The sequence below is a fragment of the Mesoplodon densirostris genome, chromosome 9 (assembly GCF_025265405.1).
Source record: "Mesoplodon densirostris isolate mMesDen1 chromosome 9, mMesDen1 primary haplotype, whole genome shotgun sequence".
In the NCBI taxonomy this organism is placed as follows: Eukaryota; Metazoa; Chordata; class Mammalia; order Artiodactyla; family Ziphiidae; genus Mesoplodon; species Mesoplodon densirostris.
The window spans coordinates 15,110,776-15,125,749 of NC_082669.1; the positions used below are offsets into that span (position 1 = coordinate 15,110,776).

Sequence of the window (14,974 nt, forward strand, 5' to 3'; positions counted from 1 at the left end):
TCAGGTCGTGTCTACTTACACCATTCCACAATGAGCTCATTTGTGTCATCAACAACCAGGAGCGATTAACTTGACCACATATTACCACATCTCTTAAACTGAGGTAGGAGAAAATCTAAACACAAAAACATTCACGATTTTGAAAAAATATGTGAATTTTGATCTAACTCTTTAATTTACCATTTTGTGTGAGTGTGTGTGTGTGTGTGTGTGTGTGTGTGTGTATAATGGTAGTGTAATCCGTATATTGTAGCAGGGGTTTATGTGCTTGAATTTTATCTGAAGTTAGGAATTTTATCTAGAGTTCTAGAACTTATCTGATGCTGCCTTTGATATAATGTGATCAAATTGATAGCTGCAGAAGGATGGTGAGGAAGATAGGTAGATTTATTTTATTTTCTGAGTGAAAGTGGTATTCTGCTAGAAAGTGAATAATTTCCCTAAATAGTAGCTGGTACTACATAGAAAGCAGTCAATAATTATTTGCTGAACTGGATTCTTTTTAAAGTTATAGGATTCCTGGGAAAGATCAATAAACCCACTTTGGCTTCTATTTCTAGAATACTGGTAGACTAGAAAATCTGGAAAGCCTCTTGATACAAAACATCAGTAAATGCTAAAACAAACATTTTTAAAAATATTTCCTGTTTAAATTTTTTAAAATTTCAGCTTTATTGAGGTATATTGACATAAAATTGTAAGATATTTAAAGTATACGTCATAGTGAGTTGATTTATGTATACATTGTAAAAGGATTCCCCCATCTAGTTAAATTAAACATATCCAACATCTCACATACTTATCTTTATTTATTTATTTTTATGAGAACATTTAAGTTCTACTCTGTTAGCAAATTTCAATTATACAACACAGTGTTATCAACCATAGTCATTATTTAGATTACTTTTAATCTAAAGTGTATTAGATTATTTATCTCCGTGTATTACTTTAGATTCTCAGACCTTATTCATCTTATAGCTGAAAGTTTATACTCTTTTTCCAAACTCCCTATTTCCCCTACCCCATAACCCCTAATAATCACTTTTCTACTCTCTAAAACAAACATTTGTTTTTAAAAAATAACTGACTTTTCAAGAAAGTAAGGAAAATACCCAGGGCCCCAGTCTTTGTAAACCCAGACGCACACTAAGATATCCATGCCATAGTTGCTTGGGATGGGAGAACGGTGGAGGTGGTTGCTGCTTTTCATAACAAATAAGTTCAGATTTTACTGGCCGTGCAGGGACAGAAAAAGTTACCAGGCTTATACAAAGCTGGAGGTCATAACTGAGTCAGAGAGAGAAAGAGAAGGAGACAGAGAAAGGGAGAGAGACAGAGAAATCCAGGATTATAAAAAAGAGAGATGTAAAAACAAAACAAAAAACTGCTATTGACAAGAGAAAAACTAAAGTACCTAGCCTGGGATGAAAAAAATTTCCCAAAGAATTTGTAACCGAAGACCACTTATTGTGTGCATTGGAATTTGAATTTTAATTATTTGTGGAATCTAACGTGAATTTATTACCTTTGTAATTGTATTTGATACATTAACATGAAAAGAGTTTTCAACTTGGTAGTAACTATGGGGCATTTGGCAGAAATGAATACCCTCTCTCTAAAGAAACACACCCTCAAACCTGGCCTTGTAGAATTCCTACAGATTAAGCCACAACAAAATGAGCTCTCAATAAAAATTACAAAACACAGGAAGGAAAAAAAGTCCAATAAGAGTCAACAACAGAAAAACAATAACTTCATGAATAAAATTGTCAGTAATCATGAAAACATTAAGGTGATGAAGACAAAAAAATTCTTGAGAAAAGCTGTTGTTGGGCAGATTTATAAAGAAACCAAATAAAATTCATGGCAGTTAAAAACATAATGATTGAAACTAAAAACTCAACAGATGAGTTAAATAGCAGAAGAAACCCAGCTAATACAAGAAATAGCAAACTGGACGATGTATAATGAAATTACACAGGATAAAGCACAGAGAGATAAAGAGATGGAAAATATAAAGGAGGCTAAGAGACACATTATATAACATAAAAAGGTCCAATATTCTATATATCTTTATAGAACTTCCAGAAGGAAGGAACAGAGCAAATGGAATCAAAGCAAACTCAAAAATATTACAGACAAAAATGCTTTAGAAGTGATGAAAAGCAACAATTCTCAGACTTAAGAAGCACAAGAAATCCCAAACAGGATAATCAAGATACTATGGGTTTGTAGTGAAATTGCAAAAGACCATAAGCAAAGGAAAACCTTAAATGCAGCCAGAGACAGATTACATACAAAAGAATGTCACTTAGCAGTCGCAGAAAGCATAGTCAGCAGAAAATACTTACCAATCTCAGATACCACATGCAAGTAAATTACAACTCAAGGATGAGTATTAAGTAAAGACACTCTATGACAAAGACTGAGAGAGTTTGCCTCCAATAGACCCATCACAAAACAACTTCTAAAGGACACTGAAATCAGAGGAAAGGAGTGAGATGAAATAGTAATGATGGGCAAAGAAATTTAATAAGCATAAGGGTAAACCCAGCAACCTTATAAAAACATATAAGGGGGCTTCCCTGGTGGCGCAGTGGTTAAGAGTCCGCCTGCTGATGCAGGGGACATGGGTTCGTGCCCCGGTCCGGGAGGATCCCACATGCCGCAGAGCGGCTGGGCCTGTGAGCCATGGCTACTGAGTCTGCACGTCTGGAGCCTGTGCTCCGCAACAGGAGAGGCCACAACAGTGAGAGGCCCGCGTACCGCAAAAAAAAAAAAAAAAAAAAAAAACACATAAGGATGATGACACGTGGGAGTACAAAAAACAAGGGACAAAACTGCTGGAATATATTCATATTCTAAGACTGGAGAAAGTAATCAGAATTTAAATGTTCTAAATTCCATTAATTAGGAAGAAAATATAGCTATTAATTTACTTTAGGCTTTATTAAGGTAAATGCACATGTCAAAAATATTTAAGAGAAGCCACCGAAATAGTGGAAATAGAATGGATATCTTCTAACACATGAAAATGGGGACAAGGGGGTAGCTTTTAAAATTCAATAAATAAAGGCAGGAAAGGACAAAACAGAAGCACATAAAAGAGAATAAATAGTATAAAATAAGATGAGAAAAATGAATCTAAGTATATCTAATAATAATAAATTTAACAAAATTCACTGCTTGGAAGACAAAGATTATCCCTAATAATGCTTTTGCTTTAAAGTTTTCCCCTCTGATATCAATATAGCTATCAAATTTCCTTTCAGTTGTGTTCATCTTGTTCAGTATTGTATTTTAGGTGGATTTTTAAAATTTGTCTGATAAAGAGGGTCACTACATTATAATTAAAGAAAACAATTCAAATAATTTACTAAATATATATAATAATTCTAAATGAAAGTATCCAGTAGTATAGCTGCAAAGATACAAGGAAAAATTGACAGATCCCAATCATGATGAAAGATTATATCAGAACTCTCAATTGTTGATAAATCAGTGTGAGGAAATAAAAATCTTTCCTAGATTCCTCAATGCTCCTGTAAAAAGCTCTAACCTCTGGAGACAGAAATCTATATGATAAAAAGGTAATGTTTTGTCTTCACTTCCTCTATAAACATTTTACTTTCCACATACTGTGGAGATTAGATCTGTAGCTTTCTGTCTAGTTAATTTCTCTGATCTAAAAGGATAATAAAACTTCTCTTTTCTCCCCAAGAGGGTCAAATGTGTATAATCTGGCCTAGTTCCCTAGGTCAAGCTCCCAAGATGTCAGGAAGATCCCTAATAATTTACATTCAAGGAGATATGTGTTGCAGGACCTGGGAGACATCTATAGATCATAAAAGCTAGAGACACTGGTGCTTATCTGGCCCTTGGAGAGATGTATTTACAAGGAGTCCTACCTCCCTCTTTTACTTACAAGGACCCTTGTGATTATGTTGGATCCACCCAGATAAACAAGGATAATATCACCATCTCAAGATCTTTAACTTGAGTCTGCAAAGACTTTTGCCATGTATTCACAGGTTCTGAGGATTGGGGTGGGGGTGGGGGGCGAGTAGCACGGGGGACTATTATTCTGCCTATCAAACTATGTAAGGAAATGATAAACACTAAATTTAAGAGAGCAGTTACTTTTTTTTTTTTTTTAAGATCTTTATTGGAGTATAATTGCTTTACAATGTTGTGTTCGTTTCTGCTGTATCACAAAGTGAGTCAGCTATACATATACATATATCCCCATATCTCCTCCCTCTTGCGTCTTCCTCCCACCCCCCATCCCACCCCTCTAGGTGGTCATAAAGCACCGAGCTGATTTCCCTGTGCTATGTGGCTGCTTCCCACTAGCTATCTATTTTACATTTGGTAGTGTATATATGTCCATGCCACTCTCTCACTTGATCCCAGCTTACCCTTCCCCCTCCCTGTGTCCTCAAGTCCATTCTCTACATCTGTGTCTTTATTCCTGTCCTGTACCTATGTTCTTCAGAACCATTTTTTTTTTTTTAGATTCCATATATACATGTTGGCATGCAGTATTTGTTTTTCTCTTTCTGACTTACTCTGTATGACAGACTCTAGGTCCATCCACCTCACTACAAATAACTCAATTTCATTTCTTTTTATGGCTGAGTAATATTCCATCGTATATATGTGCCACATCTTCTTTATCCATTCTTCTGTCGATGGACACTTAGGTTACTTCCATGTCCTGGCTATCGTAAATAGAGCTGCAATGAACATTGTGGTACATGACTCTTTTTGAATTATGGTTTTCTCAGGGTATATGCCCAGTAGTGGGATTGCTAGGTCATATGGTAGTTCTATTTGTAGTTTTTTAAGGAACCTCCATACTGTTCTCCATAGTGGCTGTATCAATTTACATTCCCACCAACAGTGCAAGAGGGTTCCCTTTTCTCCACACCCTTTCCAGCATTTACTGTTTGTAGATTTTTTGATGATGGCCATTCTGACCATTGTGAGGTGATACCTCATTGTAGTTTTGATTTGCATTTCTCTGATTATTAGTGATGTTGAGCATCCTTTCATGTGTTTGTTGGCAATCTGTATATCTTCTTTGGAGAAATGTCTATTTAGGTCTTCTGCCCATTTTTGGATTGGGTTTTTTGTTTTTTTGATATGGAGCTGCATGAGTTGCTGCTGCGTGTATATTTTGGAGATTAATCCTTTGTCAGTTGCTTCGTTTGCAAATATTTTCTCCCATTCTGAGGGTTGTTTTTTTGTCTTGTTTATGGTTTCCTTTGTTGTGCAAAAGCTTTGAAGTTTCATTAGGTCCCATCTGTTTATTTTTGTTTTTGTTTCCATTGCTCTAGGAGGTGGGTCACGAAAGATCTTGGTGTGATTTATGTCATAGAGTGTTCTGCCTGTGTTTTCCTCTAAGAGTTTTATAGTGTCTGGCCTTACATTTAGGTCTTTAATCCATTTTGAGTTTATTTTTGTGTATGGTGTGTAAGAGAGCAGTTACTTCTGAGAGAGGGGGAAAAATGCAGTTAGAGAGGCTTTAATTGTATTTGTTAAGTTTTATTTCTTAAACTGAGTAGTGATTACACATGTTCATTACATTATATTTCTTTTCATGCCTAAAATATTTTATTTTAAAAACCTCACTTTTGAATAAAGTACCCAGGAATAAATTTAACTAAGGAGGTGGAAGACTAGTACACTGAAATTTCTTTCTTTACTGAAAGAAATTAAAGAAGACCTAAATAAATGGAAAAATATCCCAAGTTAATAGATTGGAAGACATAACAACAATAACAATAAAATAAATTTAATTAGACCTTGAAATCTGCCTATGAATAAACACCAAAAACAGACAAACAAACCCACAGGCTCAAAGAGTTTACAAGACTATTCTATCAAATATCCAAGGAATAGGTAATACTAACACGAATAATATTAAGATGTCAGTACTACCCAAAGTGATCTACAAATTCAGTATAATCCCTATCAAAATGCCAGTGGTCCTTTTTTTTCCCCAGAAACACAGAAAAGCCAATCCTCAAATTCATATGGAATTGCAAGGGGCCCCAAGTAGCTAAAACAATTTTGAAAAAGAAAAGCAAATTTAAAGGAGACACACTTCCCAATTTTGAAGCTTATTGCAAAGCTACAGTAATCAAAACTGCATTGTACTGGCCTAAGGATAGGTAAATAGACTGTTGTAGTAGAATTAAGAGCATAAAAATAAACCAATACATCTATGGTCAATTGATTTTTGCAAGGATGCCAAGAACATTCAATGTGTCAGGAACAGTCTCTTCAACAAACAGTGCTGGGACAACTGGATATCAAAATGCAGAAGAATAAATTTTGGACCTCCTACCTCACATCATACACAAGATTTACTCAAAATGGATCAATAACCTAAATATAAGGCTAAAATCTATAAAACTCTTAGAAGAGAACATAGGGGTAAATCTCCATGACCTTGGGCTTGGCAATGGACTCTTAGATATGACAACAAAAGCATGAGCAATAAAGGAAAAAATAAGTTAGGATTCATCAAAGTTTAAAACTTCTGTGCATCAAATGACTTTATCAGAAAGTAAAAACTCTACCTTTTGTCTGTATGTGCTGCAAAGGGAAAAAATGTGCCACAAATTGTCAGTCATTGAAATGGCCTAGAAGTACTGGAAAGGTATTATGGTCAATCAGATGGCCTGAAAAGTGTACCTATACAGTTTTGCACATATACTATACTTGGGGAAGTATTATAATAGACAGGGTTTATGCCCAGGGGTAAAAGAAACCTAGAAAAGAGAAGTAGCAGCACAGAATGGCAGTAAAAGTGTAGGGCCAAATTTCTGAGACACTAAGCAATGTGAGAACAAGTGACTTGTGTAAGAGTTGGGTAAGAACAGCTTGGAGTAAGAGGGGGCCAGAAAGCAAAGCCCTAAGGGTAGCAAACTGTAATAGAACTAATGAAGACATAAAGTCACTGAAGAGAGCACCTCTGAGTCTCCTCAACACACAAGGAAATGGACACGCCACTGCTCAGGGTGGATTGAGCCTTTATTCCAGAGTCACTGCTACTCCTTGGAAGGTTACTGTCTTAGTTTCCCAAGGCTGCTGTAACAAATTATCACAAACTCTGTGGCTTAAAACAACAGAAAAGGGTACAAGTCTGAAATCACAGTGTTGGCAGGGCCATGCTCCCTCCGAAGGCTCTAGAGGAGGTGGCTCCCTCCTTGCCTCGTTCTAGCTTCTGCTGTTTGCTGGCATTCCTTGGCATTCCTTGGCTCATAGCTACATCACTCCCATCTTTTTCACATGGCCTTCTTCCCTCCTGTGTGTTTCTTTGTATCTGGATCTCCCTCTCCTTTCTTTTATGAAGAAACCAGTCATTAGATGTAAGACCCACCCTAATCCAGTGTGACGTTATCTTAGCTAATTACATCTATTTTCAAACAAGGTCACATTCTGAGGCTCTGGTTGGACATGAATTTTGGAGCGATACTACTCATTTCAATTACCTAACTTCCCTGAGTCCATTGCCATATCTGCAAAATGAGGGTCTTTGATGAGCAAATCTCCCATAGCCTCTTCCATACTGAAAATTTTATGATTACTGTTGTGATTCATGGCCAGATAGTTAAAACTAGACTTCTAATTGTATTGCCATTGTGTGATCTTTAATGTTAAGTTTAAAAGGTTGATTTTTCCCATATCATGTAATTAAATTACTTTTAAATGAGAAATCTAACAGAATATTAATTATAACCAAAAGAAAGTCCATTTCTAACTGGATTGTACCCATCATCCAGGTGCAAATTCTTGCATAAATGGAGACAGACTTTTATATGAAAGGCATTCCTGCATTCTTGTCTACCTAGTAGAAAAGCAAGGGGCTAATAGAAAAAGACCATATAATGCCATTTCCGATATGTGGTATTAATTTATTCACTAGTTCATTTAACACTTATTGTTAAGCACCTGCTCTATGACAATCATACCTCACTAATCCTATAGAATATTACCCAGAAATATTTAAGAGGCAGGTTTTCCACATCTCAGTGTGGAATAAATTTTTGTAAAGAATTTAAGTGCAATTACCATAAACTTACACTTTCTCCTAGGGAGTCATGCCATTGTTGTGCAATACATACTGAGAGTTCTAAAACATTCATATGCGTTTATACTTGGAAAAACGGAAAATAACTCCACAAGGAACAGGGGCTGTTGCCAACATGGAAACCTGGGAAGAACATCAGGGCAGGTGAGTGTGGATTTCTAATTCAATTCCATAGAAAATTATTGTGTGGTTATTCTACGCAAGGGATTCTAACAACAACAGCAAAAAAAACTGACAAGATATGACAGAGAATAAAAAGCGAAGTTTTAAGAAAACTTAATACCATGCAACTATATATAAGTATCAAGTATGAGGCTATTCAGTCTTCCTATTTTATATGTATCAGTCAGTACCCACTATGTGCCAGGTGGAGTTGGGATCTTTAGGAGAAGAAAGAACATCTAGTGGTCGTGAAAACATAGTGAGGTGAGCTAGAGAAATGAAAGCCCACATCACAAGGGAATTGGAGGGATGTAACAAAGAAGACAAAATAGGAGAGAAGAACCTTGCACCCCTAGCAGGGGGAGAACAAAAGAAAAAGAATTCACAAGTTCAAGGAAGCCTGCTTTGCCCCTAAGAACTCAAAAAACAGGTGCTGGTGGTATATGATCCCAGCTAAGGAATATGGCAGCAGCTGGAAGAAGAGTCTACCTAGAGTCTGAGACCTTTCACACTTAATGCCCGCTCCTCACTCCTCCTGACTCATGTGGTAATGAATGACACGTGCAAGAGACCAGGAATGGTTCTTGGGTCGGGGAGACTATGAAATGCTGACAGTAAGCTGAAGCACCAGGTGTACAACAGACATTTTCATTTTGACCTCAAATGATAGAACTAGGATCCCTGGGGGGAAATCAATCGCTGACAGATTTCAGCTTTATGTAAGGACAGTCCTCTAGGCTAGTCCCTTCTAGCACAAAGACTCTATGGTTTTAGGATTTTGTAATTCTCTGCTCTCCCAAGCAAGCAAGTACCAGAAGAAAAGAATGTATAATGGTCATGGTGAGAATTAAATATATTCTCTAACCCTCTGTGGTGTTCGATTGGTATTGGAACACATATCAGCACATGTGTTCCACATAAGAGCAGGGAGAAGGATCAAGGAAGAGCTGAAGTGAAGTGGGCTGACTGGGAAGGCTGTCTGCTCACTGACTGTGATAGAACATTGAGTGTGTTACCGAGGAGATACTGACTTGGGTAGAGGAGCCTGTTGGAAAAGATGAACTTTAAGTTCCTCCTAGACAAAGATCCTATTATTCGAAGATTTTGTAATTCCTTGCTTTCCAAGACAAGCCAGCTCTTAAAAAAAAAAAAAAAAAAGAACTTCATGAGAATTAAATCTATTCTCTAGTAACACCAGCACTCCCTACTTATTTGTTAGGTTGCCTGGATAGTAATGCATTTCATGTGGCAGTTCTTGCTGTAAGCACAGTGGAAACCAAACAAAAATAAGTCCAGACACTATTGGCACTGGAGGGGGAAAATGTCACAGTATAAATCTTCTAAATCAGACACAATTTATGCATCACAGAATTATGCGACAGTGTGCACCATCAAATAACTGTAGCAAAGCCTCCTGAGCAACTGTATAGCACTCGGTTTACAAAATGCTGTTACGTGCATGCTGGCCAAGTCATTCTGCAAGGCCTGTATATTCAAGTTGCTTGGTAAAGCTGAAGAGGGATTCCCTTCAGGTCAAGATATCTGTATTTCTCGAGGTTTATAAAAGAGAAAAAGTAGAAATGAGAAAAACATGCCTGTGAAAGGCTGATTTCTACTAAGCTAAGTCAGGTACCACTCACTGGTACCTCTATCCAATGACTGAGTAGGTGAGTCTGTCAGTGAGTTCTAAACCAAGAGACCATACCTCAGAGCTGGAGAAATGGAAAAGGTCCTTCCTCTTGATGGAAATAAGATATAATACAAATTAAAGGTTCAGTTTTGGTCCATTACACATAATGTGCCAAAGCCTGTATCACAACCGTCAGGTAGGCCTGGTCCTCTGCCCAGGACTAAAAGAACAAGGGAGGGATGGGAAAACTCGAACCCATCATCTTTCTAAACCTATTACGTGGGACTAACACAGTAGGCCTCTGAGTGGAATGTGAGTAATAGCCACTTCCAGAGGAGGGTGTCCACTTAGGACGGCTACCCAGTGCAGATGTTGGAGCTTCACTGGGGGAGGCGGGCATCCAAGTGAGGCAGGGGTGAGGGCATGGTGTCGGAGGTGGGTCACCAACAGCATGAGGAAGCTGGCCTGGCGCAGGGCTTAGAGCCCAAGTGCACAGGAAAGTGATCTAGTCAAGCAGTGGGGACCCCAGGAGAGATAAGGCAGGTGGTCACCCTGGGGTCGGGGGGTGGGGGGGAGATGGAGCTTGGTGGTGTGAGAAGCACATCGAATCTTGAGATGAGGGACTGGCCTGTGTGGAATGTCAGAACCAGAGGAGTGTAAGGGGGTGGTCCTTGCACAGGAAAGGTGGCCGTGACGGTAGGAGATCGGTACATATGGGGAAGAGGTGGATTGATCAAGTTAAAAGGCTAGGAAATTGGGAGCCGGGTTTCTCCCTCTAGGAGAAGGTAGTTATGAGTGTGGAAAGGAAGAAAACTAGAATGAACCCTGTGGTGTTACACTGGAATGGGGTGTTGGTGGGAAGTTGTGGTTTTCGATTATACACAACTAGATAAATAGGGGAGGCTAGGAGCAGGAAAATCATCCCCTGAAGCTCATGCAGAGTGGACTCTTGAACCAAATCAAGGTTCTGTTAACAAGAAAGAGGGGAGGGATTGACTATTAAGCAGCATCTTGCCAGTCCACCACCCAACAGATCGTCAAAGTAGGGAGCAAACACCCTTGGCTTCAGGACGCTTTCACCACCTCTTTGATTTCCTGGGTCATACTCACTAACCTATAGTATTTCTAGGTTATTGCTAGACCAGGGGTCAGCAAACATTTTCTAAAAAGGGCCAAAAAGTAAATATTTTGACTTTGTGGGCCAAGAGGAAATGTCCTCAACTCACTGAACAACAAATCACCAAAAGATGAATGATCTTTTTTATTTTACATCTGAAAATGTAAAAACTATTTTTAGTTAGAAATTCATACAAAAATAGGTGGTGGTGGGCAGGTTTGTCCCATAGGCCACAGTTTGCCACCCTTGCTGTAGACCATCCCCATCCTCAGCACTCCCAAGATGGGCCCAGCTTGGTGGCTCTTCTGGGACTTAACCTAAAAGAGCTGTGGCAAGATCCCTGGGGGCAAGCCAAATTCTTAACCCTATATGTTTCTTGTCACCCCTGTCCTGAGGGCAACCTGTGTCCTGAAACACTCATTTCATCAGAACAAATAGACCCAAATTTAGGGGCAAAAAATGAAAAATCCCCAAAGATCTTTTTTGGCAACACTGCTTTGCCTCAAAAGGGCCAGTTTTCACAATTCCCAGAGATTAAAAGTAGAGTTCTGTTAGAATGTGAATATATTTAAACATTCACTAGTAATCAAGGTCATCATTAGGCAGCTTAGGCATAAGTGCTTTTTAAATGTCAGAGTAGTCCTCTTGGGTCCATTCCACCATTGACTGTCTACCAGTGGGATTGTTAAGTATTGGTTTAGTCATGTTTAGTATTGGTAGGCTCATTCACAAACATTATAGTTCACATCAGCTTTATCCCCATTATACAAATCACGAAACTGAAGATCTAAGAGATTAAATTACATGCTCTAGGTTACACAATGTCTCAGTCAGCTCAGGCTACTATAACAAAATACCATAGACTGAGTGGCTTGAACAACAGACATTTATTTTTCACAGTTCTGGAGGCTGGGAAGTCCAATATCAAAGTACTGGCAGATTTGGTTCTTGGTAAGGGCTTTTTTCCTGGCTTGTAGACAACTGCCTTCTTGTTGTGTCCTCACATGGTAAAGAAAGGAAGCTCTGGTGTCTCTTTCTCTTCTTCTAAGGGCAGCAATCCCATTATGGGGGATAATTCTAAACCTAATTATCTCCCCAAGATCCTACTTCCTAACCATCTCATTGGGAGTTAATACTTCAACGTATGAATTTGGTAGGGGCACAAACATTCAGTCCATAACACACACTTATCCAGAGCTCAGATTCATACTTTGACTTTCTACATTTAGGATTCATTTCCCTACACAATTTCCACTGAAACTTTACCCCATTCTAGAATGATATATTGTTCTCACCTGACTGCCACCTGCCTAGAACAGAGTGAGTCATAAAACACCTTTCAGCATAAATTTTAATCCTCACCATATAACCTCTATTTTGAATATTTTTCCAAAGCCTCATAATTATTGGACATTTTCCAATAATAAACTACTTGACAGTATGAAAAGACTTACATCATTTTGCTGACAAATTGTCCTAACAGGTATTTGTGTCAAAATTCTGCAAACACCCATTTACTTGAAGAAAAAATTTGTTCGAAAGTAAACCTCAATTGTTTAATGAAGTCATTCTCCTCATCCAAAATCAAAATGGAACTTTTACCAGTACAAGGTCAAGAGTTTTCTGTTCCCTGTTTAAACTAACCATTCCTTTTTGCACAACATCTAATGTCAAAAAATATAACAACACTTTCCCTTCCAAACAGAGGAAAATTTAACCATATCCCATTAGAAATAGAACTCCCAAGAATAGAACACTTAACAATTAATCTGCTTCCATGGCTAAATTGCATGTTCTATTTTAACTTAATCTTAAAAAAATTTAAATATTATTTCAATTCCTGGACCATTCATAGCAACTATCTTGTTCTGCTTACCCAAAGTAGGACATTCTAGAGAAGTTATTTTTGTTTTTAATGCAGTATTTCTGATGTATAAAATGGTAGATATTCTAAAAACTTAACTGTGAGCTTCTTCTCATGTATATAGAATCTTAAGGAAAAATAATAAATTAATGTGAGTTTTTCACTCTGTATCTTTCTTCTATTTCTCCCTAACTTAAACTTATTCTCAAAGGAGACATATGCTTTCTAGAAGACAGTATCCTAAAAGCAATTCTATATGATTCCCAAATGCCATTAAAAGTCAAAATATTGTTTTGGATATAATAAGTTCCATATGGGTCTGAACTATGGTTTGGTGGTTATAGCCTGACATTCACGAGTTAGATCCCAGGGACATATAGACCAGTATTTCCACAAGTGTTACTTAAAATATTAAAAAATATTTGATAGGAAAAAATAATTATGTGACCAAATAAGTTTGGGAAGTTCAGATCAAAGCAAAGTAAAATATTATGAAACATTTAAGCATCTAGAGGAAGAAAGAAATTAATAATAAGCACATATCCATTAATCACATTTAACAAATATTACCCTTTTAGAAACTAAAGTCAAGAACTTTTTTCTTTAGGACCTTCTTTTATCTCCAGAAAGACAGTGACGTTAACCACTTACTGTGAACCTCATTTTTGTTTTTTTAATGTAAATTCTCTATTCTCGCAGCTTCCAAGATGCCACATGATCCTGGTTTTTCCCTGACTCTCCACCCTGGTTCTCTGCTCTCTCCATTTTTCTATTAGTCTAGGGAGACAATAGGATATATACATATGTGTGCATGCACACGCGCGCGCACACACACACACACACACACACACACACACACACACACACTATAAGGAATTGGCTCCCACAATTATGGAAGCTGAGAAGTCCAAGATCTGCAGTTGGCAAGCTGGCTATTCAGCCTTCAATGGCTTGGATGATACCCACTCACACTGGGGAGGGCCATCTGCTTTACTCAGTGTACTAATTCAAATGTTAATCTCATCCAAAAACATCCTCACAGACACACCCAGAAATAAGGATTAGCTAAATATCTGGGCACCTCATGGCCCATTCAAGCTGACACATAAAATTAACCATAACAGTCCCCAATTGGCTTCCCTGCCTTTTCTTGAATCATGGGTATTTCCCAAGGCTCACCGTTTGGCACCAGCAAATTTTTAAAAATTCTCTCCCTCAAAGAGTTTGTTCACTCTTACGGCTTATATGATATTTTATTTATGACAACTACCTAATCAAAATTTTAATGCTAGACTTTCAGTAAGAAGGGAAAGAAGCTTGTGTGAAGGTGGAAAGGGCATTTACATTTATTGTGCACTTCCTCTGTGCTAGGCGTTTCATTTTAATTCTTAGAAGACCCCTGTTATGTGTCCATTGTTATCCTAGTCTAAAGATAGAGGGACCTAACTCTACACCATTTTCCAGGATTAGGCTTTTTTTTACCTGGATTAGGCTTGCTACATAAAATACAGGATGCCCAATTAAATTTGAATTTACATAAACAACTAATAAATTTTTAGTATAAGTATATGCCACATATTGTACAGGACAAAGTTATACTACAAAGAAAAGGAAAACTTTACCTGAAATTTAAATTTAATTGAGCATCCTGTATTTTTACTTGCTAACTCTGGCAACCCTCACCTGAATTGGGGTCCTCCATTGCTTGTTCTGGTCCCTTAGCTCTGTATACAGACTCTCAGTGTCTGCCTGACCACCCGTCCCTCACCACCTGCCTGTTGCCATGGTCACCACATGTAGAGAGCTGCCATACCCCGATCCCTGTGTTCTACACACCTGCAGACTCTCACCAGATGGGAATTCCTCCATGCTCACTACCTGGCCTGGCTGTGGCTGTTTGGCCAAATCCTCTGAAGACCATTCTCTACCACAATCAGCTATGGAACAGTCTTCCCCTCACTCCACCCAGAACTAGCACCACCCTGGTGGTCGTGATCCTGGTTAAGTGTCCCACCAGCATATAAACCACGCCCACTTTCCATACAATACAAGGTCTTGTGGGAAGGGGGAAAATATGGATAGAAAACTGATTTTAAAAAC

The 14,974-nt window shown here is 38.1% G+C and overlaps 1 protein-coding gene across 1 annotated transcript in view; it reads right to left on the minus strand.

Moving 5' to 3' along the window:
• Positions 1 to 14,974, minus strand: part of FBXL13 (F-box and leucine rich repeat protein 13) — a 191,738-nt gene that overhangs the window by 128,307 nt on the left and 48,457 nt on the right. The window contains 1 exon segment of the mRNA XM_060108846.1: positions 20 to 115. Coding sequence (XP_059964829.1) covers positions 20 to 115 — 96 coding nt within the window.